General features: G+C 36.7%; 1 protein-coding gene and 2 long non-coding RNA genes across 4 annotated transcripts in view; 2 read left to right on the forward strand and 1 right to left on the reverse strand.

Moving 5' to 3' along the window:
• ephx2 (epoxide hydrolase 2, cytoplasmic) overlaps nucleotides 1–25,701 on the reverse strand; it is a 32,137-nt gene that overhangs the window by 2,192 nt on the left and 4,244 nt on the right. For both annotated transcript variants that reach the window (XM_058748306.1, XM_058748307.1), the window contains 10 exons: nucleotides 23,557–23,591; nucleotides 23,428–23,454; nucleotides 13,939–14,024; nucleotides 13,688–13,799; nucleotides 13,133–13,207; nucleotides 5,354–5,390; nucleotides 4,996–5,098; nucleotides 4,014–4,083; nucleotides 3,078–3,158; nucleotides 1,962–2,020 (listed from right to left, as the gene is read on the reverse strand). In XM_058748306.1, coding sequence (XP_058604289.1) covers nucleotides 1,962–2,020; nucleotides 3,078–3,158; nucleotides 4,014–4,083; nucleotides 4,996–5,098; nucleotides 5,354–5,390; nucleotides 13,133–13,207; nucleotides 13,688–13,799; nucleotides 13,939–14,024; nucleotides 23,428–23,454; nucleotides 23,557–23,591 — 685 coding nt within the window. The remainder of the gene's footprint in view (nucleotides 1–1,961; nucleotides 2,021–3,077; nucleotides 3,159–4,013; nucleotides 4,084–4,995; nucleotides 5,099–5,353; nucleotides 5,391–13,132; nucleotides 13,208–13,687; nucleotides 13,800–13,938; nucleotides 14,025–23,427; nucleotides 23,455–23,556; nucleotides 23,592–25,701) is intronic.
• On the forward strand, nucleotides 5,397–7,520 carry LOC131522677 (uncharacterized). Its single transcript, XR_009266602.1, has 2 exons — nucleotides 5,397–6,884; nucleotides 6,974–7,520. It is a non-coding gene; the product is annotated as an uncharacterized LOC131522677 (long non-coding RNA).
• On the forward strand, nucleotides 9,398–12,335 carry LOC131522676 (uncharacterized). The gene is made up of 3 exons (XR_009266601.1): nucleotides 9,398–10,856; nucleotides 11,248–11,312; nucleotides 11,402–12,335. It is a non-coding gene; the product is annotated as an uncharacterized LOC131522676 (long non-coding RNA).

A 25,701-nucleotide genomic window follows, 5' to 3' on the forward strand; every position in this document is an offset into this window, starting at 1 on the left:
GTTGATTACTTTGTGAAATATGACCTGGATGCTTTCTGCTTTATCAGATGGGAGTTCTAGTGTTTTGGGGTTTGTATTTTTTAAATGACATGTAAGAGGGATTGTTTTCTCTATATGGTGGTTTGACCTTGAGGTGAGCTGGATCTTTCCGTCAGTGTCACGTTATTGTTATTTATGTGATTGGCTGCTTGGCCGAGGTGATGGTGTTGCCCAATCACTGCCCTGACCCCGTTCAATGATGGAAACCCTGGTTCTGAGCAATCCTTCATTTAACACTGAATGCCTACACCGGTCCTGATGGTAAACGCTCCTCTCGTGCTGCTGCTCTAAAAGGCTTATAAATGACAATGAACAATAGTCTGTCAGAAAATAATAGCCTGTTGAGTTGACTGTTTTGACATAAGCTTCCTAAACATGCTTTTAACACAATGCCATTTGCTGGTGATGTACATTTCAAATATTTCAACATGCCAAAAACATGTCTGTGTCCATGTCTTTCATCCAAATAAAAAAGGGTATATATGCAAAAAGTATGAATAAATAAATACTTACTTGCTTACCTACATACTTATATATCCAAAAATATACATTGTACATTGCGTTTCTTGCACAGGGATAATGATGCCTATTTTTGGACCATGATGATTTGTTTTGTGAAAAAAATGTTAGTGTTTTTAGTACCGCTGACGCTGAGATACTATTATAGTTTTACTATTAAAATATTTTTTATAAATATTTTTGTGTGTTTTTGTCAGTTTTCTTTTATTGTTTTTTTTTTTAAATATGTGTAAATATATTTATTATATAAATGTTTATTTCTGTTTTATTTTTAGTTATTTTAATACATCAAGCCAAACTGAATGAAATGTTGCCTTAATTGGCAACTAGCTGAAATAAAATAAAAAATAAAGTTTTTAATGTTTTATTTAATTCCGGTTAAAGTTTATTTTAATTCCAGTAAAGCAAGCTTTTTATGGTTTAATCTTTTTATTATTTTATTTAATTATTTACTAAACTATAATACCCTGTGTCACAAAGCATAATATATTTTCCAAAATGGCTTAATTCTCTTCATGCAAAAATATTATATTTGGGATGAAACAACCTAAATATATCGTTGAGAGTTTTCATGAGTATAACCTGGTATATGCTGCTAAAGTAATATTTACTACTGATATGAGTCTAGCATTTGATCTGAGAGAAGGGACAAGGAATGATGGGAAGAAGATGGATGCAAACATTTCAGAAAATATAAGATTCAAACATGCATTGCAGGCCATATTTTACACAATCTATGAGCATCTAATCCAGCTAACCTAACCTGACATCGTATTAACCTATTTTATTCTTTCAATTATTACACTACCCATATAACAACAGTCAACTAAAGTACTAAAGGTCAGACAGTCCGTCAATTTTTTATTTATTTTTTTCTCGAATTTTCCTGGAAACCAAGTATTCCTGATACCTTGCTGACATTTAAGCAGCACCATGTAATTTTAAAGCCATTCAGACATGTAAATTGTTGCTATATGAGATTTTGATTAAGTTTAATGTCAGTATAATGAATCATTGTTGTTATGCAGTACATTTTCATATATACAACATTGGATAAAATAAATTCAACTTATAAAGACGCAAATCATATTAGTTTTTTTCACTATATCACAATTAGTTGAACATTGGGGTGAATATTTAATCATATCAATACTTTGGTTTAAGATATGATATTTTTTAAAATAAACTTCTTTCTTCAAATAAAATGTTTCAAATAAAACCTCTTCTTGAACTGGTGATCAATTCTTACTGTTTCCCTGTGTTCTTACTATCACTTTCCATGGTGTTAGTCTTTTGTAAAAATGCCAGTTGCCAGTTCCTCAATGACATCATCCTTAAGGAAGTGGCATCATTGTTTTGGTGGAAAAACATTGGCACAAACATCAGTTTCCTGTGAATCTTACCTCTCCATCTGAGTCCAGTGTCCACACTCCTCAATGTGGCCTCGGGTGAGGTTAGGGACCTTCAGACAGAAACATACAAGACATCAGGTCAGCTGACACAGACCATGCTACTGTACAACATTACACATCATACTGCGTTTATGTAAAGTATTGGAATAACTAATGTACATCTACAGTGTGTTAAACTCACAATTTGAAACTTGCCATAGACACTAATCATTTGTAAGGAAGCTTATTTCGATCATGGAATAAAACAAAAAAGTGATTGCAACTTTATTTCTCACAATTCTGACTTTTTTATTAGAATTTTGATATATCTGAGATATAGATTCAGAATTCTGAGAAAAAAGGCTAAATTATAGAGATAGAACAAAATTATAGAGATAGAATTCCCGTTTTTTTCTCACAGTTCAAAGTTTGAGTTTTTATCTCCCGATTCTAAGATAAAAGTCAGGCTTGTGACTTTTTTCCCCTCACAATTCCAAGTTTATATCTTACAAAAATACTTTTTTCTAAACTCACAAAAAAAAAAGAAGAGTAATTTGTAACTATTTCTCAGAATTCTGCCTCACTATTGTTAATCAGTATCTCACAATCTCAGAATTGCAAGTTAACATCAGAATTGTGAGTTTATATGTCTGAGAAAAAAATATCTTGCAATTCTGAGTATAAAAGTCAGAATTATAAGATATAAACTCAGATTTTTTCCTGCAATTCCAAGTTTATATCATGCAATTCAGACTATTCTTATCGGGACTGCGAAATATAAACTTACAAAAAAAAAAATGTTTCTCATTATTCTGACGTTTAACTCACAGTTGCAAATTTATATCTCACAATTCAGTTTTCTGGAAAAAAAGTTTTCTCAGAATTGCTAGAAATCTGATGTTAACTCGTGAGAAAAAAAGATACAAACTCAGAATTGCAAGAATCTGTGTGATATAAAGTCGCTTTTTTGTTTTTTATTCCGTGCTGTAAATAAGCTTCCATAAACCTGTGAGGCTGAGGATGTGAACTGCTCATAGAAAAAATCTTCAAGTCGTAATTATAGTAATTTGTAACATGACGTAAATCCAGCATTAACATAATGGAAGAATAACAAAGTTGCTGTCTCACCAGGTTCTCCATGCCTGTGGCAAAGGCTGGCAGAAGAACAGGGTCCTTTCCTGCGGTCACCATTAAAGCTGGCATCATGATCTGTAACGGCAGAAGCACTGTCATGTACTTTCAACTAACCAAATCAGTTTTGACCAGAAAAGGAACTGACTAAAAATGCAACAAGATAAAGTGTGTAACATATTAGATTTTTGAAAATAATGTTTAGGTTTTGAAAATATGGCTTGATTGCATTTACAGCATGAAACAACATTTAACGGCATCAATCAATTCATCTGCATCAGTTTTTTTAACAGTGCAACTGATTTTAAAGAAGAACCAGTTATTGATTTCCCTGGTCACACTTTATATTAGGTGGCCTTAACTACTATGTACTTACATCAAAAAATAAGTACAATGTACTTATTGTGTTCATATTGTATTGCAAAACACTTTTGCTGCTATTGAGGTGTGATACGGGTAAGGTTAGGGACAGGTTTGGTGGTGTGGGTAGGTTTAAGGGTGGGTTAAGGTGTAAGGGATGGGTCAACAGTGTAATTATAAATGTAATTACAGAAATTAATTACAGATGTAATTACATATACTGTAGGTATTTTTAAAAATATAAGTACAATGTAAAAACATGTATGTACACAATAAGTGCATTGTACCAAATGATTAATTTAAATGTACATACATAGTAGTTAAGGCCACCTAATATAAAGTGGGACCATTTCACTTCCTAATGAAACACAATTATGAGTGATACAGCCAGAGTTAAAGCACTTCAGCTCGTCATGGAGGAGCAGATGTTGGGTTAAAGGGAACAGACACCATCTGCTCCGCTCAGGCTGCAGGACTGTGCTAGATGTGGTGTGGAATTGCTGGAATAAGCAGCACTTGGGTATTTCTGACAGTGACGGTGTCAGAGAGCAGGAGCACGATGAGGACACTTGCCTTGCCCCTCGGCCTGGAACACATCCAACGCCAGTTCTTCTCCCCGTTACGGTACCAGTTCAGAGGACCCCTGAGACAAAACCAGACCCTCAGTGACAACATGTCATCTATGCCACGTGCATGAGCATGCATTCATTATCAGTGCCTCACATTTAAAGGCTTCGTTCACATAAACATTCTGTTATTTCAAACCCATATGATTTCATTTATTCTGTGGAAGAACAGGCCACAAAAATAGTCCTATAAAAATAAAACAGGTTTGTGTGCGGAAAATCTCATCTGCACTTCCACATATGCATACTTGATGCAACACATTTAGTTACATGCAGAGATGCATCAAAACTATTATGTTGGTGGCACTGTTCTAGCATTAAAAAATTGTGTGATCCAAAATGTTATTAAATAAGAGATAAGTGCATATGCAAATATACACACACACACACAAACACACACAAAAGGATATATATGCAAAAAAATATTGTATATTATGTTTTTTGCAGAAAGAAAATGAAGTAACAAAGTATAAAATATTAATGGTCCTAATTATTTGATAACAAATATTTTATCATCATACAGTTTTAAAATCAACATGATGTGCAAATGTTGACAGAATTTTTTATTTTAGGGTGAACTAACTGTTATGAAGAGATATGACTTTTTTTCAAATTTCCTTTTTATCAGATATTTAATTTTAAAGGTAAACAAAATATAAAACACAGAAATATGAAGCCATAGCACAACATGATTTAGTCTAGCAGGACATCAGCCTGGAACAACATCCTTTATTGGAGTTGATACAACATTGATATCAATCAGAACTCACACTTAAAACCAGAAGGAAATGATAGTTGGGTAAGAGTTAAAAACTGCATACCAAAAATGAAAATGTTTTTCCAATAATAACATGTCCTACTTTGGTAAATCACGATGCATATGAATGCACATAAATAAGATGCACTTTTTGCCCAATTGCTCAGTGTACCTGAAGCCGCTCTTGGTGAACTGCTGCACATAGTACCTCAGCGCAGACTCGCTCAGAATAGCACTGCGGGGCGGATCATCCGGTGACCCCACAAGCAATCCACCTGATGAACAAAAGAGCAGACAAGGAAAACAAAATGATAAGGCCAGTGTAGTCACATGGTCTTGTGAGGCTTGGTGCATGAACAGTTTGTACCGTTCTTCTCAAGTGTGACTCAAATCAAACATGCATTCATTTCTCAATACAAAATACTGAACTAAATCAGAAGCTGACTGAATAACAGAAGCAATTTGAATTGCTGAAGCTAATCATTCTCCATTGTTCATCAAATAATAAAAAGCAGAGAAAACTTTCTTACCTCTCTTGCAGACTCCAGCAGTGCTTGGAAATGATTTCTGCAGATTATAGATAAGACGTTTTAGGTGGTTGCCAGTGTTATTTTAGTATTGTTGATATACTATTATAGTATTAATATTGTGAATTAGCTTTTTTTTATAATATATTTTAAGTTTTGATGCAGCGGGGCAGCGCCGCGGGTTTTGCCCGGGGATGAGCCCGCGAGAGTGGAAGAGTTCCGGAGAACATCTGCGCTGGGTGTCGATTAGGGTGATCATACGTCCTCTTTTCCCCGGTCATGTCCTCTTTTTGGACCTAAAAAAATGCGTCCAGCCGGGATTTTTAAATCGTACAAAATGTCCGGAATTCAGCTTTTGCTTTCTACAGTCAGCATTCATTGTGTGCGGTTTTGTATTAGAGCCATGTGCAGGGCTGTTTTCTGAATCCCGCTTCAGCTGAATTTCACACAAACATTATAATATTGCATATCATTTTCGCGCATCAGAGAGCCGCTATTGTATACGGAGTATTTAAATCTCTTCTGAATGAGCAGCGCTCGCTGTTCACTTTCACTTTCGATTTCGCGATCACGCGCACTCTGTTATACAGGGAGCACATCTTACATCTTCAAATTAGCTGGGTCCCAGTTGGGCCCCAGATATCCCCAGTTGCGACCCCTCCCCTATGGGCCTCACATGGGTGTGTTGGCTGGGTAATATCTGCCTCCTGCAGCTTGTGTTGAATGCAGGGTTGCCAAATTCGCGTTTTTCCCCCACATAATTGGGCTACTTTTAAACTGTTGCAGCGTGTTTATTTCCCCCCTGGGATAAATGTTTGAAATATTGCATAAAATGCATTTGACTGAAATGTTTGTATTGAAACATTTTGCATTCTACCTATGATAAAACTGTGCAAGATGTTAAGTTTTGTGAAGGATGGCCACTGTTTGGGCGCCTTTTAGCTGTGTTTATGATCAATCTGCATAAGGGTGACTGTAAAATATTTTCGGTAAGGAAATTACATATTTTGAGTTTTGATATGGTTTATGGTCATTGGGCTACTTTGGGGTCTTTTTAACCCACTTACCAGCAAGCAAGGTAAAAATATATGTACGTTTGTCTGTGTGTTTGTGTCAAGATTTTTGCACACCAGTTTAACCTACCTAGTAACATTTACCCGTCAACATGGCAGTAACAAACTTTACTATGGTAAACTGCACTGTCGTTTCAAACGACTTTTGTCAGCTTATTGAATTAAGTTACCAAATTAAAATTATTTTTAACGAGCAACGAGCAATTTTTAAAGGTTAACTAATGTGAAATTTTGTTCAGGTGTTAGTAGTTAATGTTGGCCAGTAGCCTATTGAGAAAATAAAATCAAGTTAAACTAGTTTTATGGTTAGCTGCCTTTCTAGTTTTACAATTAGTTTGTTATAGTTTTTAATGCAATTTAAGATTTACTGCATTCTTTTGTATTTGTGTTTTAAAGGCAACTGCAATGAAGCATCAACAAGGACATGTGCGTGCCAGCCACCCTGAGACTGATAATTCATGGTAAGAGAACAACTGGTTTTGAGAGGTTTGTGTAATCTATATGAGGTTTGCCTTTTAAAAGTGTGCAATTTCTACTTCTTGTTTTTCAGAGAAGACATTTCTGTCACTAACAAAGTGGACGGTGAGGAAAGATGGTGGCCACGTTTTGGAGCAGCACCTGGGTTTAGCAGATAGCTATGTATTCTTTGGCTGTTTGTCTATTATGTTTCTGTTGCCTAAAGATTCTTTGTGAGGATGAATCCAGAGGATACAACTTAATGCACTGCAAAACGTCCTAAGACGGGAGAAATGGTGAAGGTGCACTGTTCCAGCGCTGGAAGACTGTAATTTTTAGTGTTATACAATGCTTTAAATTAAGAATGTGATATTTTGTAATTATTGTGTCTGTTTTAATTGAATGTACCTATGTAGAGTAAAACTAAAATGAATTCTATATAAAAATAAAATCTAATGAAATCTATATTAAAATGAATGAATTACAGTAGTATACTGATGAACTGGTGAATTTACTGTAAAACAGTACAGTTTGCAACTGTAAATCAAATACAGTTTGCAACTGTAAATCAAATACAGTTTGCTACTGTAAATCTTTATTACAGTAACCTACTGGCAACAGTAAAAAACCCTTTGAAATGTCTAACAGTGTATGTGATTTCTATGGTGTTTCTCTATGACAGTCTGGTTATTAAATATAGCTCAGATCAGATTTTTCACACAGTCCTTCCTTTGTAATACGAGATATCAAATCTTTTCCTTTTTAAAAGGTGCTGCTACATAGTAAAGATGTGAATTACACCTCAAAAAATGTGCAGCTGGTTGAGGAATCTGTGCTATTACTTCTCTAAGCGGTATCACACACTGAATAGGGAAATAAGAGTAGCAAAATTAAACTACTCTGGAAAACTAAAAAAACAGCTTTCAAGCAATGACTCTACATCAGTGTGGAAAGGCCTGAAAGCCATCACCAGCTACAAGACTCCATCCCCCAGCACTGAGGCCAATCAACAACTGGCTGAAGACCTGAACGAGTTCTACTACAGGTTTGAAAAGACTGGTCTGACACCCCACACCCGCTCCGACCGTCTCACAGCACAGCCATCCACACCCTCCCCCTCCCTCCCCCCTACTGTTTCTCAACCTGTACTCAAGATCTGTGAAGATGATGTATGCAAAGTCTTCAGAAAGCAGAAGATAAGGAAAGCCAAAGGCCCAGACGGTGTCTCTCCAGCCTGCCTCAAAGCCTGTGCTGTCCAGCTATCATCCATCTTCACATTGATCTTTAACAGATCACTAGAGCTGTGTGAAGTCCCCTCCTGCTTCAAATGTTCCACCATCATCCCTGTACCCAAGAAATCAAAAATCACAGGACTTAATGACTACAGACCTGTTGCTTTAACGTCTGTGGTCATGAAGTCATTTGAGAGACTGGTGTTGGCCCACCTGAAGGACATTACAGGACCCTTGCTGGACCCCCTACAGTTTTGCTTACCGAGCCTCATCCAGGACGGCCACGAGTCTGCTTACAGACAAGAGGTTGAGCAGCTGGCTGTCTGGTGCAGTCACAACAACCTGGAGCTGAACACGCTCAAAACTGTGGAGATGATAGTGGACTTCAGGAGAAACCCCCCTGCTCTCCCCCCACTCACCATCATGAACAGCACTGTGGCTGCAGTGGAGTCATTCAGGTTCCTGGGCACCACCATCTCTCAGGACCTGAAGTGGGACAATCACATTGACTCCATCGTGAAAAAGGCCCAGCAGAGGTTGTACTTCCTTCGTCAGCTGAAAAAGTTCAACCTGCCACAGGAGCTGCTGAAACAGTGTTACTCAGCTGTTATTGAGTCGGTTCTGTGCTCCTCCATAACTGTCTGTTTTGGGTCAGCCAGCAAATCAGACAGCCATGTCACCCTGTAGCCCAAGACTGGTTACTCACTGAAGCTAAGCAGGGTTGAGCCTGGTCAGTACCTGGATGGGAGACCTCCTGAGAAAACTAGGTTGCTGCTGGAAGAGGTGCTAGTGAGACCAGCAGGGGGTGCTCACCCTGTGGTCCGTGTGGGTCCTAGTGCCCCAGTATAGTGACGGGGACACTATACTGTAAAAAGCACCGTCCTTCGGATGAGGTGTTAAACCGAGGTCCTGACTCTCTGTGGTCATTAAAATCCCAGTATGTCTTTTCGAAAGAGTAGAGGTGTGACCTCGGCATACTGGCCAAATTCGCCCATTGGCCTCTGACCATCATGGCCTCCTAACAATCCCCATATCTGCTGATTGGCTTCATCACTCTGTCTCCTCTCCACCAGTAAGCTGGTGTGTGGTGGGCGTTCTGGCGCACTATGGCTGCCGTCGCATCATCCAGGTGGATGCTACACACTGGTGATGGATGAGGAGACCCCACACTGTAAAGCGCTTTGAGTGCCTAGAAAAGCGCTATATAAATGTAAGGAATTATTATTATTAGATCTAAGAAGACTTCAACGGACTGTTAGGACAGCAGAAAAGATCATTGGTGTGCACCTGCCCAGCCTTTAGGACTTGTACAACTCCAGAGTGAAGAAACGGGCAGGTAACATCATCAAAGACCCCTCTCACCCCGGACACAACTTGTTTGCACTTCTCCCTTCAGCCAGACGCTACAGATCTCTGTGCACTAGAACATCTAGGCATAAAAACAGTTTTTTCCCCATGCCATCTCCAGCCTAAACAGCTAACACATGAATCATTACCGGTATTCTGTAATTCATTCTCCATCTTTAATTATTGCCTCTTTCTCAAGTATTATGTAAATACACATACATATCTGTTTATTTATACAGCTGTATATAGAGTAAATAATGCACAAATCTGTACATAAATCTACTGTTCCAGATTCATACTTATTATTATTATTATTATGATTATTATCCATTGTTAAGTCTTACTATTTAAATGTTTTTTCTGTTCTCATGTCAGATGTGTTTGTATGTATGTATGTACCAGGATCACCTTAAAACCACAACAAATTCCTTGTGTGTTTGCGCACACCTGGCGAATAAAGCTAATTCTGATTCTGATTCTGATCAGACTTACAATTTTCACCTGGCGGACCATAAAATTGGCTAAAAGGTCCCTGAATCAAATATAATGAGACCAGAATATCACAGAACTAATCAACCACATTCATAACAACACCCTAGAAAAAATCAAAAGACAAAATATATGTTTATAAAATATAAAAATTCTTGATGTTCCCACTGAAATAAAAAATTAAAGATATTCACAGGTTTCCTTCAAATGATGTGGTTCTTTGTTGGATAAATGGCACTGAAACGTGTGAATGCAATTAGTGGCTTGTGTCTCCCCTCTTCTGTGGTGATTTCCAGCATATCATTTTCGCGCATCAGGGAGCCGCTATTGTATACGGAGTATTTAAATCTCTTCTGAATGAGCAGCGCTCGCTGTTCACTTTCACTTTCGATTTCGCGATCACGCGCACTCTGTTATACAGGGAGCACATCTTACATCTTCAAATTAGCTGGGTCCCAGTTGGGCCCCAGATATCCCCAGTTGCGACCCCTCCCCTATGGGCCTCACATGGGTGTGTTGGCTGGGTAATATCTGCCTCCTGCAGCTTGTGTTGAATGCAGGGTTGCCAAATTCGCGTTTTTCCCCCACATAATTGGGCTACTTTTAAACTGTTGCAGCGTGTTTATTTCCCCCCTGGGATAAATGTTTAAAATATTGCATAAAATGCATTTGACTGAAATGTTTGTATTGAAACATTTTGCATTCTACCTATGATAAAACTGTGCAAGATGTTAAGTTTTGTGAAGGATGGCCACTGTTTGGGCGCCTTTTAGCTGTGTTTATGATCAATCTGCATAAGGGTGACTGTAAAATATTTTCGGTAAGGAAATTACATATTTTGAGTTTTGATATGGTTTATGGTCATTGGGCTACTTTGGGGGCTTTTTAACCCACTTACCAGCAAGCAAGGTAAAAATATATGTACGTTTGTCTGTGTGTTTGTGTCAAGATTTTTGCACACCAGTTTAACCTACCTAGTAACATTTACCCGTCAACATGGCAGTAACAAACTTTACTATGGTAAACTGCACTGTCGTTTAAAACGACTTTTGTCAGCTTATTGAATTAAGTTACCAAATTAAAATTATTTTTAACGAGCAACGAGCAATTTTTAAAGGTTAACTAATGTGAAATTTTGTTCAGGTGTTAGTAGTTAATGTTGGCCAGTAGCCTATTGAGAAAATAAAATCAAGTTAAACTAGTTTTATGGTTAGCTGCCTTTCTAGTTTTACAATTAGTTTGTTATAGTTTTTAATGCAATTTAAGATTTACTGCATTCTTTTGTATTTGTGTTTTAAAGGCAACTGCAATGAAGCATCAACAAGGACATGTGCGTGCCAGCCACCCTGAGACTGATAATTCATGGTAAGAGAACAACTGGTTTTGAGAGGTTTGTGTAATCTATATGAGGTTTGCCTTTTAAAAGTGTACAATTTCTACTTCTTGTTTTTCAGAGAAGACATTTCTGTCACTAACAAAGTGGACGGTGAGGAAAGATGGTGGCCACGTTTTGGAGCAGCACCTGGGTTTAGCAGATAGCTATGTATTCTTTGGCTGTGTGTCTATTATGTTTCTGTTGCCTAAAGATTCTTTGTGAGGATGAATCCAGAGGATACAACTTAATGCACTGCAAAACGTCCTAAGACGGGAGAAATGGTGAAGATGCACTGTTCCAGCGCTGGAAGACTGTAATTTTTAGTGTTATACAATGCTTTAAATTAAGAATTTGATATTTTGTAATTATTGTGTCTGTTTTAATTGAATGTACCTATGTAGAGTAAAAGTAAAATGAATTCTATATAAAAATAAAATCTAATGAAATCTATATTAAAATTAATGAATTACAGTAGTATACTGATGAACTGGTGAATTTACTGTAAAACAGTACAGTTTGCAACTGTAAATCAAATACAGTTTGCTACTGTAAATCTTTATTACAGTAACCTACTGGCAACAGTAAAAAACCCTTTGAAATGTCTAACAGTGTATGTGATTCCTATGGTGTTTCTCTATGACAGTCTGGTTATTAAATATAGCTCAGGTCAGATTTTTCATACAGTCCTTCCTTTGTAATACAAGATATCAAATCTTTTCCTTTTTAAAAGGTGCTGCTACATAGTAAAGATGTGAATTACACCTCAAAAAATGTGCAGCTGGTTGAGGAATCTGTGCTATTACTTTTCTAAGTGGTATCAGACTTACAATTTTCACCTGGTGGACCATAAAATTGGCTAAAAGGTCCCAGAATCAAATATAATGAGACCAGAATATCACAGAACTAATCAACCACATTCATAACAACACCCTAGAAAAAATCAAAAGACAAAATATATGTTTATAAAATATAAAAATACTTGATGTTCCCACTGAAATAAAAAATTAAAGATATTCACAGGTTTCCTTCAAATGATGTGGTTCTTTGTTGGATAAATGGCACTGAAACGTGTGAATGCAATTAGTGGCTTGTGTCGCCCCTCTTCCGTGGTGATTTCCAGGTTTTATTGGTGGGACGTGCAGCAGAAGGGGATTGTCTAGAGATCCCCATCTGCCCCGACACAGTGGCCCAAGCACTCATTAAGATGCAGCGTGTGGCTACCTGAGGCTGAGCGATGGCTGGCCTGCCGTTTGTGATTCATTAGTCCAGGATCAGAGTCCCGGATGGGAGCCCTTTAAGTGGCCCTCATTATGATGCCGGGTCATTCAGCACCAACCGCATGCCTCGCCTCTTTGATCTCCATCAGCACTGGCTTTTTGATATCGGTGATAAGTAATGTAAATATCTAACACATAACCGTGTCACTTCAGATGAAGGGAGAATTTTACGCATAAGGTTCCTGCTCTGTCAAGATGTTTGCTCGTGCAACATGAATTATAACTACATTTTTGAACGACTTTTTAAAATACATGCATGATTATGATCTTGAGAAAATTTTGGTCATCTATTAACTTCATAAATACTCATAAGTGACCAATAACCCCTTTTAAAGAATCATTTAACACATTAAAAATATTACTGACACAAAGCTATCATAATGCTTTAGAAAACATGAAATAATGTGCAATGTGTTATATACCAAAACACTTGAACTGTCATTGTTTGAAAAAAGAGCTGTTCCTTTCATAGCTTTACATCTAACTCTAATGAAATTTATTTAATAAATGTAAAATTAAACTTAGAAACTTACAGTTTCATTACTTGCAATGAACATCAGTTTGAAGGTTCGCTCAAGGTTTTTCTCCAGTTCAGCCTCTGCAACACCCTGATACAACAGACAAAAGCACTAATAAATATAACATAAATAAATAATAAAAATACAGTTTATTGTTAGTTCATGTTAGCTTGGGTCCATTAAATAATATTACCAGATAACTTTTTTGCATATCATATATATAAACAAAATAATGAAATTGATTTAATTGATTTTAATAATGTAAAGTGTTACCATATTACCAAATTTTGGAGCCTTAAGCGGAACCTTATTGTAAAGTGTTATCCAATATATATATTAATATTAACATATTAATATGCAAATATATATATATAATACTGATGTTAATATAATATACATAATAACATTTAAATATTATAATTAATGTAATACAAAATCATATATTATAATCAATGTATAATTATAAAATATATAATACATAATATTAATTATTATATAAAAGTTGTTTGTGTGTGTGTGTGTGTGTGTGTGTGTATAAATGAACATAATTCAATATTAATAATCACTCACAGGCTTCTGGAAATAGATCTGGTAATCAAAGATTGGTATGGCCATGAGTTTCTCCATTGGATTTGTTTTTGGATCCACAGGAAAAAGTGGTGTGTTGAGAGACGCCACGGCCCTGCATATCAAAATAAAATGATTAACATGGGAAGAAAAATGTGCATTTCTGTGCACTGTGCATAACAGATATCAAACTAAGCCAACACTCATGACACTCTTGAATCATTTTGTTAATGATTCCCTCTGAAATGCAATACCTCACTCTCTCAGGATGGAACTGTGCCATGTTCCACACCAGAGCACCGCCCCAATCGTGACCCACCAAAGTCACCTGCGGGATGCCCTGCGGAGCAGAAAGACAAAACTATAAACTCATCTATGCAATAATGCAATAATGATCACACTACAACCAGGTGCATTTCACAAGGAAATGTCATTAGTAGAAATATGAAATCATATTTCAGTCCAAAATCATAAGAAATCTCAGAAATAATGTAGACTATTTTAGGATTAAGATTTGGGGGTTCATAGTAACAAATGCATGTACTTTCATCATTATTTTTAATTAAGCTCTTACTTTCAATTGTTTTTCCTTCAGGATTAAAATTGCTGAAGGCAATAAACAAAAAGGTCCAAAACTACCTGAACTTCACAGGAACATTTCATGACACAGAAATCATATTTCAGTGCAAAATCAAAAGAAAACTATGAAAAAGAAAACTATATACAGGCCACTTTTTTCATTGTAACATTTACATGTACTTTCATGATTATTTTCAATTAAACTCTTAATTTCAATTTTAAATAAATAAAATCGCTGAAGGCGATAAACAAACAAACCAAGGTCCACAACAATTAGATTAAGTAAATAAAAGCTTTGAATATTCATCTTTCATCCTTTGCAAAAACCTTCAGTTACTGTCGCTACGCTTGACAAGCCATGGCACTCTTATTTCGCAGAACACTGACAGACAAGACAGAGCAGGTTACTTTTGGTATGAAACAAAGTGATTTTATCATTTTTTTTAAAAAAGAAATTCCAATAATAAATACCATTTTGTGGCTCTTTAATATGTCGTCACAGATCGCTGTAGCATCTCAGTTCAAGCGCATATGAACCAATCATCTTTTCATATTTACTTAAACCAGGAAATAAACATGAATGAAAATCATTTTTCAAATTCAAGTCCACCGACGTTAATCTACTCTCCTGTCTAGTTTGTTTGTCTTACAAAATGGCAGATTCATCCTTATGATTGGTCAGATCACCTGTCAATCAAATTCCCAGTGAAGGGTCAATTAACATCATTCTAAAACCAAGTCAAGACAGTCTTGAAGAAACTGTACTGGCCCAGTATCTGTTTGTCTCAATCCCATACACAGTCAAAAACCACAGATCACTTCCTGAGGTTCTCAACCTTTTGCAAGCTGGGCCCCCCCAAAGCTGGTTCATTGCAGTTGGGGCCCCAGTGCCCCCCACCCCACACACACACACACCACCCACACCACCTTGCATAGATAGATAGATAGATAGCCCTAGGCTATTATTTTTAGGCCCACATTATTATTATTATTATTATTATTATTATTATCATCAGTAGCGGTAGGTAGGCCTATTATCATTACTAGGCTATTGTTATAATTGGCAGTAGCACCAGACTTCTAATGTGAGCTTGCAGACATTATTATTATTATTATTATTATGAGTAGTAGTAGGCCTATCATCATTACTAGGCTATTGCTATATAATTATATGAGGTTACATGCTTTATTGTTGTTGTTGTTGTTATTATTATTATTATCATCAGTATAGGCCTATTATCATTACTAGGCTATTGCTATAATTGGGAATTGGCACCAGACCTCTGATATTAATTTATGCTTTATTATTGTTATTATTACTAGGCCTAATAGTAGGCATCATCTGCATTTTTACGAAGCTTGCAGGTAGGTGATGTTAATGTTAATGTGAGACCTGAGCCTGCTTTGCCTTGCAAAGATCTTCAATTCTTGGCTCAATGTTTGATAAACATAGCCTCAAATCATCCTCGATTTGTGCACGATTGCGGTATTTCGTTTTGAGTGCAGTCATTTTGAGAATCCTGCCTCACACAAATATGTCGACGCCGAAGGAAGGAGAATCTTCAAGATGTCACAGAGTTCAGGATATTCCTGCATCAATGCTGCCCAGAATGACGAAGAGGGCAGGAGCTAAAGCAGAGGTGGGCAACTACACATCCGGCCCGCCGGAGATTTCATCCGGCCCGTGAGGCAGTTGGCCCAAAATAGTTAATTTGATGGGATGTCAGGGGGAAACGTGATTTCTACCGAGGGGAACGCTAGAGCCCTGCATTCCCTGGGCTTCGATCGGGCCAATTTTCACGGCATAGTTCAGACGCGGGCCAGGCCTGTTTTAGGCTTCTCTTTATTTTTATATTTTAGACATCCATCAATTAGTGATGAAAAAAAATTGCCGCGCTGGTGGAAACAACACGAGACCGTGCCGTGACTGTGAAGAGCGGCTCGACGGTGTTTAGAGTCCCGCAGCAGCAGCGCGCGCGCCGTCAGCGCAGCTGAAGAGTTCTGCTTCAAATACACGCAATACGCTGAAGCTTGCGGCAAAGCCCCAGCAAAAGTAATTACCATGAATGTGTCAGGGGGAAATAGTAAGGAGATATTTGAATTATTTACTAATAAACTAGTGTTTTCTGTGTCAGTGTCGCAAAGATGAAGATGATGATCCTGACTCGCCATCTCCTCATTAGACGCGCCTTTAGAGAGAAGTGCATCTTCACTGATTATAATGAAAGAGTTTTTGTTTGTTGTTCGCTTTGATTTATTTCGTTAAGTGGTAATTTAAAGATTTCTATAGATATATTTATCATGCATGTGAGGCATGTATTCGCTGACTTTCGGTTCACTTTTGTGAAGCGCTCCTGTTCAAGACGAGACGGCGCATCATTGTTTTATTTATTTTATAAAAAGTTTTTTTTTATATTGTGAGTGCACACAAATAAAAGTAGACCCTTTACAATTCCGAATGATGTATTACTCTTACCTTTATGAGCAAAAATTACGGCGTAAGTTGTTTTCATTGAAAAAAATGCAATGATTGCGCTGGCGCCTCCATGTCCTGCGCTTTAACTTCCACTCTCCGCACAAACTACTGGATGCGGCGCACATTTATCTAGGTTTAATGTTTAAGCATTGTTATATGCTTGAACTGTTTTAGTATATCTATAGATTGTATTTTAGGCAAGTCATGATGATTTGAGAAGGCTAAACTGATCAAACATGGCTATGATCAGCCTGCCGGTCTGCCGCTGCTGCTTGGTCGTTACTTTAAGAAAGAATAAACTTATCTAACGAACAAAAAAATGCTCCAAACGTTTTTCTAAATTAACTTAATAAAAAAACGAAACGAAATTTCGAAAATTCGCCATTACATACAAAACTGAACTATTTTAATAGCTGAAACAGTATAACGCGATTGCGATTTCGACCGAGGGGGATTCTACCGGAACGTGATCTGTACTGAGGGGGACAACAACCCACTTTCCAGGAGAAGAAATGCCAGTGTTGCCTCCTGCTCAGGGCACTGTAACTACCACGCTGGTAGTTTCAGTTTTGCTTGAAATATTTAGTCTGGGCGTTTAGTGAATGCCACTGTAATTTTTGTTTGTTTTTTACTTATTTTCATTCCGTTTTCTGTTATTAACTGCTAAATTTACAGGATTTATCGCATCCGTAGCAAATATTTTGAGGGTGTTTTGACAATTGAGAGCCACCAAATGACGAATATGAAAAACGAATATGACAGTTTCGGACTCAGTCAGGGTGCAAGGACCTTAAACTTTTGAGGCATGCGCAGTTTCTGAGGAGAAATCAAACAAATGAGCGCCGTTTTCTAAAGTCTGTGAGCGCAGCACACACAAATAAACTAAATTGACATACTGCAGTTAAATTTCAAAATGTGGTGTTTTTATATTTATAACATTTGAATACAGTTCAGCAACATACATCACACGACCTGACGACCAAGAGAGCTGACAATTGACCATCACTTAATTCACCATCACCTCACGATTGAAAATGTGACACTGATTTCATATGACAGTTCAACAAACAAGTTAATAATATTAAGTCACTTACATTTTAGACGAAATAATGACTGTTTTGGTCTATTTTAGCAGCGAAAATAGATCCGATGAATCTAAAAGATCACGGCATAGCGCATCTCACAGCAACACTCAAGGCCGTAGCTAGAGGATTGGGGGCCCCCTGAAAAAATATTGATGTGGGCCCCCCCCACACACACATATCATATACTGTACAATATACAAGCATGGAGGCCCACATATATCCTAATAGGTGTTTCTTACAAAATAACAAAACAGTTAGCAAATAAATGCATATAAAGGTTTTTTACTGAAGCTAATGCCTAATGCCTTTGCGCCTGAATAGCGAGCCAGACTACTACCATCTGACCAAGTTTCAGCTCTCTAACTCTTACGATTTGGGCTGCACGATCAGTTTTAGCGCGGAATAATAATAATAATAATAATAAATCCTAACAAATACAATGGTAACCTGATTTTCTTTTCCCCGACATTGTCAGTCAGCATGTACATTAGGGTCGTTCTTGAACGATTCGTTCTTTTTGAACAAATCTTTAATGTGACTCGGGAAGAACGAGTCATCTCGGAGAGTGATTCGTTCAGTCACGCATGCGCAACATCCTATAGGTTCTGCACTGAATTAGTTCACCTGTTTTGAGTCTTCGGATTTGAGTCGTTCGTTCATCACGTGACAGTCCCATAAGCGTAACCTATGCAGTAACTGTAAGAGTAAATAATAATAATAATAATAACTATGCACCCGTTTGTAAGGAAGCTTGTAAATTAACTAATTTATGTGTCCAATGCTGTCACATCACTTGACAAAAGAACGAACGACTCGAAAGACTCGAGAGATGAACTAATCAATTCTCTTTCCGGCTCTGACTGCATAGGTTTAGCCATAGACGTAAATCCCGGGGGGGGGGTGTTGTCTGAGGGTTGTCCCCCCTAAAAATATCATTACAAGCGACTCTGTGTATTAAAAATAATATAATGGACATGTACTTAAAATAACTGTGTGAGTAATAAAACAAAATAAACGCAAAAAAAAAACGTTTTAAATTCAGAAATATTTTGATTACCCCCACCCTTTCCTCACAGTGGTTTGGTCCACTGCCTGCTTTCCTCTTTTACCGATACACACACACGAGTCCGGTCACTCCGGTGGGAGAGAGCAAGTTCCTCAGTAACAGTTAGTTATGTGTAAGTAACTTAGGCTGTCGAGGCTATTTTATTCTCTTTAAACATCGGGTGAAATGATTATTTATCTTTAATACAGATGATGCTGGATCATTAATAAATTAGTTATGACAAAACAATTATGATATCCCATGTTTTTTCTATGAGCGATTATAAGGTTAACAAGCTTAATACCGTAGCTTGTCACCCGCTACAACTAACACGGCGATAAGCCTGTGTGTGAACTGATATTAGACTAATATTGTAGACCTACCGATGTGTTGGGTTTTGCTCAATATGGGCTTAATGCGGTTGAATATCTAAAGAGACATACTCGGTTTCATACGAAACCTAAAATACCATGGATGACGCAAAATAATAATTATAATATGACCGTGTGGTGAACCATATGAACCAAACTCATATTTAAACACGGTCTCTATGCTGTGTACACAGCCAAGTACAATTTTGGCTGTATTATTTGTGTCCCCTTCAAAAATTGCTCTTGAGAAATTTTATGTTTATTGTCCCCACCTACCGTTAAATGAAATTTACGCCCCTGGGTTTAGCTTATGAGGCTGTCACGTGATGAACGAACGACTCAAACCTGAAGACTTGTCAGATAAGAGGTGAGCTAATAATAGACAGACCCAGGTAAACAATGAATGAATCTTTTATGTTTCATATAGCATTAATTTTGTATTGCGTGTAGTGTGATCAACGTTTGCATAAGTAGTAGATGTGTTAGGGAAGTAGCATGTAACATTTTAATTATATTTTGCTAAAATGAACGAAATGACTCGAAAAAAGATTAGTTCATTTTGCTGAATGAGACTCAAAGGTCGAGTCAGTAAAATGATCCGAACTTCCCATCACTAATGTACATCGCTAACTTCATCTGACATCTCAACTCTGATTGGTCGTCTTGTTCACGATCTGGATTTATTTAACCAAATTGCATGCTTTTTTGTGGTTTTCATAATATCTCAGTTATACAACTAATAAAATATTAGAATTATTCACAGAACATGGGCCTATATAGTATAATTCCTGGATTTTGTGGGGCCCCCTGGGCGGTGGGGGAATTGTCACTACCTTTCACCCCACTAGCTACGGCCCTGGCAACACTCAATCATGTTTTGAATGATTCAGTGTTTTGAACGAATCGGTTGAGTCAAAGATTCAATAACCCATGCACAAACATCTGTCTCATTCTTGATGAATCGGCCGTTTGAACGAATCGTTTGAATGAACGACTCAATGACTCGCTTAATAAAACCGCTTATCACCTGCATTTGCGCTCACTATCGACAAACCAATCAAATTGTTCAAAACTCTTTTTTTTAAATCAGTCCAAACACATTTTAATTTTTATTCAGGAGTTATGTATATACAAAACTATAACTTTTTATGACAGTAGTTTAGTGATAAAAAATTGCAATATTTTTTTTTTTTTTCAGTTTTTTTTCCCTCCCATCCTGTAGCCTACTCGCGCCCCCCCCCGGGAGAGTGTCCGCGCCCCCCACCGGTTGAGAACCACTGCTCTAGCACAATGATTTGCAGGGCTCTAGACTGCGACCAAAACCATTTTTTTGAGAATATGCAAGTAAAAATTTGACGTGGTCGCACTTGTGCAAGTGCATGGTCTGTACTGCTCCAAAGCGTCTGCTTCATACAGCACTCGCTGCACAGCCACGGCACATTGTAGCAGGAGTCAGATTTCACTGATCACGTGAAGAGAGGCGCTTTCAGCACAAGCGCTTCGGGTGTAGAACCTGGTTTATACTCGCTGCGTCAGCACGAGCGCGAAGGTGCGCGCCACGGATGGAGCGCAACGCTGGATTTGGTTTTCAAACTAAAGTAAAAGACCACTTCTTAAACCAGAGAAGGTGAACATGTTGGTATTCTTGTAGAAAAAAACAAAACATGCAAGTCCTGTCAGCGACAGTCAGTTTAGTTTTACTTTTCTTTTTGTTTTTGTTTTAAAAAGTGTGGTATCTTTGCTGTTTACCTCACGTTACGCTATGGAGGCTTTCCTTAAATTTTTTTAAATATTATTATTTATTTGATTCCTCAGTGATTCCTAAACATTCTGTCATTTATTAGTCGGTATATAGTACAGCATGTGATGTGTCCTATGCCACGCCTCGTCTTATTCCTTTTGTTAATAAATGTTATGTAAGCTAGTTTGTAATTGTAACGTACTATTTTATTGTTGTTGTGCTTTTTAATTAAGAATAACAATGAATCCATCTTTTGTTTTAGTCTTAAAAAGTGAAAGGTGTATAGATATAAGCAACATTTCCCTGATGGAAAATAAACTCAAAGTCACACACTACTCACAGAAGATTCTCATGCCTTACAAGTCACATTGTTAAATTCTTAATTAAGATTGGTTGCTAGGAGTTGCAAAGTGAATATATGTAGAATAAGAAGAATATATTACCAAAAGCATTTAATTTATAATAAGTTAATTGCCTCAAAACAGCTTCTACTCTTCTGGGAAGACTTTCCAAAAGACGTTGACCAGGAATACAGTGATTTGTCCCATTCAGATACATGACAGGCTTTGTGCTTTTACACACTAACCAGTGTTATTTTAGTATTATTTATATATTATGAAACTGTAATATTTTACGTTTGCTTTTTAGATTCTCAGTTTTTGTTTTCATTTCATTTCGTTATGTGCTTATGTCAATTTTATTAGTTTTTTATATTATTATTTAGGTTTGATTTATTTTTATTTCAGTTTGAGTTTATTTATAGTCAGTAATTAGTTACTTTTATGTAGTATTATTTTTTATATAATATTTTATTTTATATCAGCTATATTTCAATTAACAAGAATGTCTTTAATGGTTTTAGTCTTAGGATAATAACCATGCACCAGACTGAGTAAATCATATACTTAGCCCTTACTTTCCGCATAGAGGCATTATCATGCTAAAATAGAAAAGTTATGAATAGAAAGAATAGAAACCACACCATTATCTAGGATACCATTGTATGCTGAAGAATTACAGTTTGTCTTCACAGAAATTACCATTACATTCACATACATGTACTACACTTCCAAGTTTGCTGACTGCATTGAGTAATACAGTTCAAACAAACAATTAGAGCAACTGCACAAAAGCTGAATAGAGAAACTGCGCTGCCAAAATACTCTAATAATAATCTAGCATGCAGCATAACTACTCATATTTACTGTCAGAGGTCATAAAGCATCATATTTTGAAAGTCTATGGCTAACACCTCAAGCCAAATGGGACCAAAGACACTCTGATGAATGTACTTCATGAGGCCCACAGGACGAAATCTCACTGCATGTCATTGACAAAGAACGTGCTGAAAGAGACACGCGACATATATATCTGCTGAGCTGAAGCACGTTCATCTAGTCTGGTCAAGACTGGTCATAACAAATGCATATATTTTGGGACAAATGCACTTAACGGTTGCACCACACACTAACCAAATGCAAATCACGTGTTATCCACACTGCAGAATCTGCTGGTCTAACTGTGGACCAACTAAATATGGATGAACAGACTTTCAAAAACAGTCCCTCATTCGTTTGAGGTCTCAACCTTTCAGTTCTGTTGCCACACATGATTTTGTGATGCTTTTAATGAACACGGAAAATAATGTGCAATGCCACCTTAACACTTCTGCCATCACACTTTCATCCAAGCAGGAGTACCAATGAGAATCACAACAGATAAAACATTTTTTATCATACAATCTTTTGGCAAGTGATTGTGAGTGTGACCTGATAGCCTGAAAAAGGTATGAAAAAACAAGAGCATTGTATTCTTAAGAAATGGCTTGAAAAAGGGGAACTGCTCTCATTTTTATGATAGTACAGTGTGTCAGTTTAACACATGGTCCTATTTTGAGATGTGCAAAAGAGCAGAGAGAGATGGGTTGTCTGATAATCAATGACACTGAAAATGTATGAAAAAAGACTAAACCTGATTAGTACAACCAACCACCAGGGTTAAAACAATGTGTTTTAGCATTTGACAACATGGTTACATTGGAGGACCATAAAGTAGAGATTCTGATATAAATAAATATCTTGAGTCATTCACTTGATTCAAGAGAATCTTTCTCAATTCAGACTGCAAACTCATAACTCAGCTAAAACATCACACAGGAAACAGTATATTTTAGTGCTTTGTTTTGTCTGCAATGCAAAAGCATGCAGATGCTCAAACACTGTTGAAACATCATGAAAATCCTTCGGTTGCAGTATTTTTTAAAGCAAACCAGTTAATAATAAGAAACGGTTCTTGAGTCCCAACGCTTATTATATGTCTAACAAGACGGAGGCTAAAATATCTGCAATGCATCTTATGTTTTTCAGTATTATCCAATATCATAAATCAGCTATTTAGTAATCCTGTAATTATATGCATGTGTGAAAGTAAAAAAAACTGTACATACCATTTTATCCAAAAATGTCACCAGATCCTAAAAAGCCAAGAGAGGGATGACAAAATGTTATGCAACATTAATCAATTTTGCTATACATTTACATGGATAAGTAAATTCACATGGATTAGTTTTAATTACCAGCATGATTTGTTCTTGAGAATATTCCTCAATCTCTGCATAAAAAGGTGGGAATAAAACAGAGCTTATTCTATGTTCTGTACCTTTTCATATGGCAATAATAACAAGATTTTTCAAATTACATACAGTATATGTGTCAGCTTTAATGCACATATCAAAATAACAACAGTCAAATGTGTTTGAAAATGTAGTATTAAAAACGTATAATTTAACTTTGGTCGTATAATTTAACCAATTTGCAACAAGTGGAAAATGTTTAAATACTCCATTTATTGTCTTTAATACTTTTACAAAACAAGCTTTGTCGCCACAAAATCTGCAATTTTCTGTCACTGTTTGGATGCAGTAAAGCATGATGTTGCAGAAAACATCTGGCTCTTGTTTGCATTTTCTTCTGTCACTGGTCATGATTCTAACCTTCAAGATTAAGCTTAAAATAATGTCTTCAAAATCATTCATACATATTAAAATCATTTGAAAATGTAACAAATAGCTGTAATCTGACTCAGAAGAAGACAGGAATCATGCCTTTGTGACAGTTTTTCTGCTGAACAAGGGATAATACAAGAATTCTTACAATAGCCACCTTAATGGTTGTCAAAAGCAAAAATGCTACAAAATGCATCACATTTTGTGAGAAAGTGTGATATGAAATCAGGCACTAATTTTGGAGTCAGCAGCCCAATATTCATAAGAAACAAGTACTGGATTTCATTCAGCAAATCTGATGCAGGGCGGTTTAATAATAATAATAAACAGCAGTCATAAACCTTAATTAACAGGCACTATATATTCTAGCATAAGGACATTTGATAAAACACTTAATTAAAAAAACTTTTAATGAAAATGTCCTTAATTTTATTGCATTGCAATCATTTAAAGCAATAAGGCCCTGAGATCATGCTTTATTGAAAATATATTGAAAATACAGCACAGCCTCTCATAGCTTATTGTTGAAAACATGCACTGTCACTCCACACACAGTTCTTATGTAAACTTCAAATCCCTTCACAGAAGTGACCTGATGCACATGCTAAAGAGCAGTGCTTCTCATTTTCATTCTCAGCATGATGCCGCAGAGATCACAGGGGAACTGGAGTGCCTGGAATCCCTTCGGGCATTTATTTCAGTTACCTGAAAATTCATGCTGCTTTTAAAGCTAAAGCATGACATTTGAGCAAGTAACGCACACACACGTTTAAAACAAACTCTCGGCAGCAGATTTTAGGATCTCTCACTCATGCACTGACTTTAGAATAATTCACAGATGTGATGGCTATTGAACAGGCTTTAATGCTATTGCAAACAAAGTCCTGTTCCTGTTCTGCAAACTTACCAATAGTAATGAAAGTTATTGTTGGTCATCGTAAAAACATAGCTGATGCCAAAGGGGGAAAAAACAAGCTGTTTTCAAAATGTTCCTTTAGTTAAAGTAACCTATTATACATAACTAATTATGTTTATAAGGCAATATAGTTTCCAGATGGAATTTCTTATTTACTGTATCTTAAGTGTCCTTGATCACAGGATGCAATTAAAAAACCTTTAACACTTTACCTTGACAACTTCCTGGGAAAGACTATGTATTTATTCATTTACAATGAGCAAAAATGAAGTATCCATCGAAAAAACAACCTATGCGCTGATTCTGTGAATTGCAGTTAGTAGTTGTCATAGGTTAAGAATCTTATGAAACACAACTAAGGGGGTTTTATATTTCACTTCGGGCTTTCTAATCCCAGTTTGAGGCCATTTTTAACCCTGTGTTTCGCAATGCCATTTCATTTTTCATTTTGAAAGGGAACTAACACTGCTTTTAACAAGTGCAGTATTTAAAGTCATGTTGAAACGCACGTAGACAGATTTTTGTCTGCCACATTGTGACATACATCCGAGTATAAAAAATGTATGGCCTGGACTTGGTTCTATGCATCAGTTGTTGATCAGATTTTAATGTTGCCATTGCATTCAAAATTGGAGGCAGATGAACGCAAGCTTGCAGGGGTGAGTTTTAATGACTAAATGACTGGAGAAGTCCTGTATATGTCACCAGAGAGAAGTCTGTCATTTTCACCTTCAGGTCCAATTATGACATTTTGATTCATTTTGAGGTAGGTCAAAACATTTAAAAATGCAACATGCACA

The sequence above is a fragment of the Onychostoma macrolepis genome, chromosome 17, assembly GCF_012432095.1.
Source record: "Onychostoma macrolepis isolate SWU-2019 chromosome 17, ASM1243209v1, whole genome shotgun sequence".
Classification (NCBI taxonomy): Eukaryota; Metazoa; Chordata; class Actinopteri; order Cypriniformes; family Cyprinidae; genus Onychostoma; species Onychostoma macrolepis.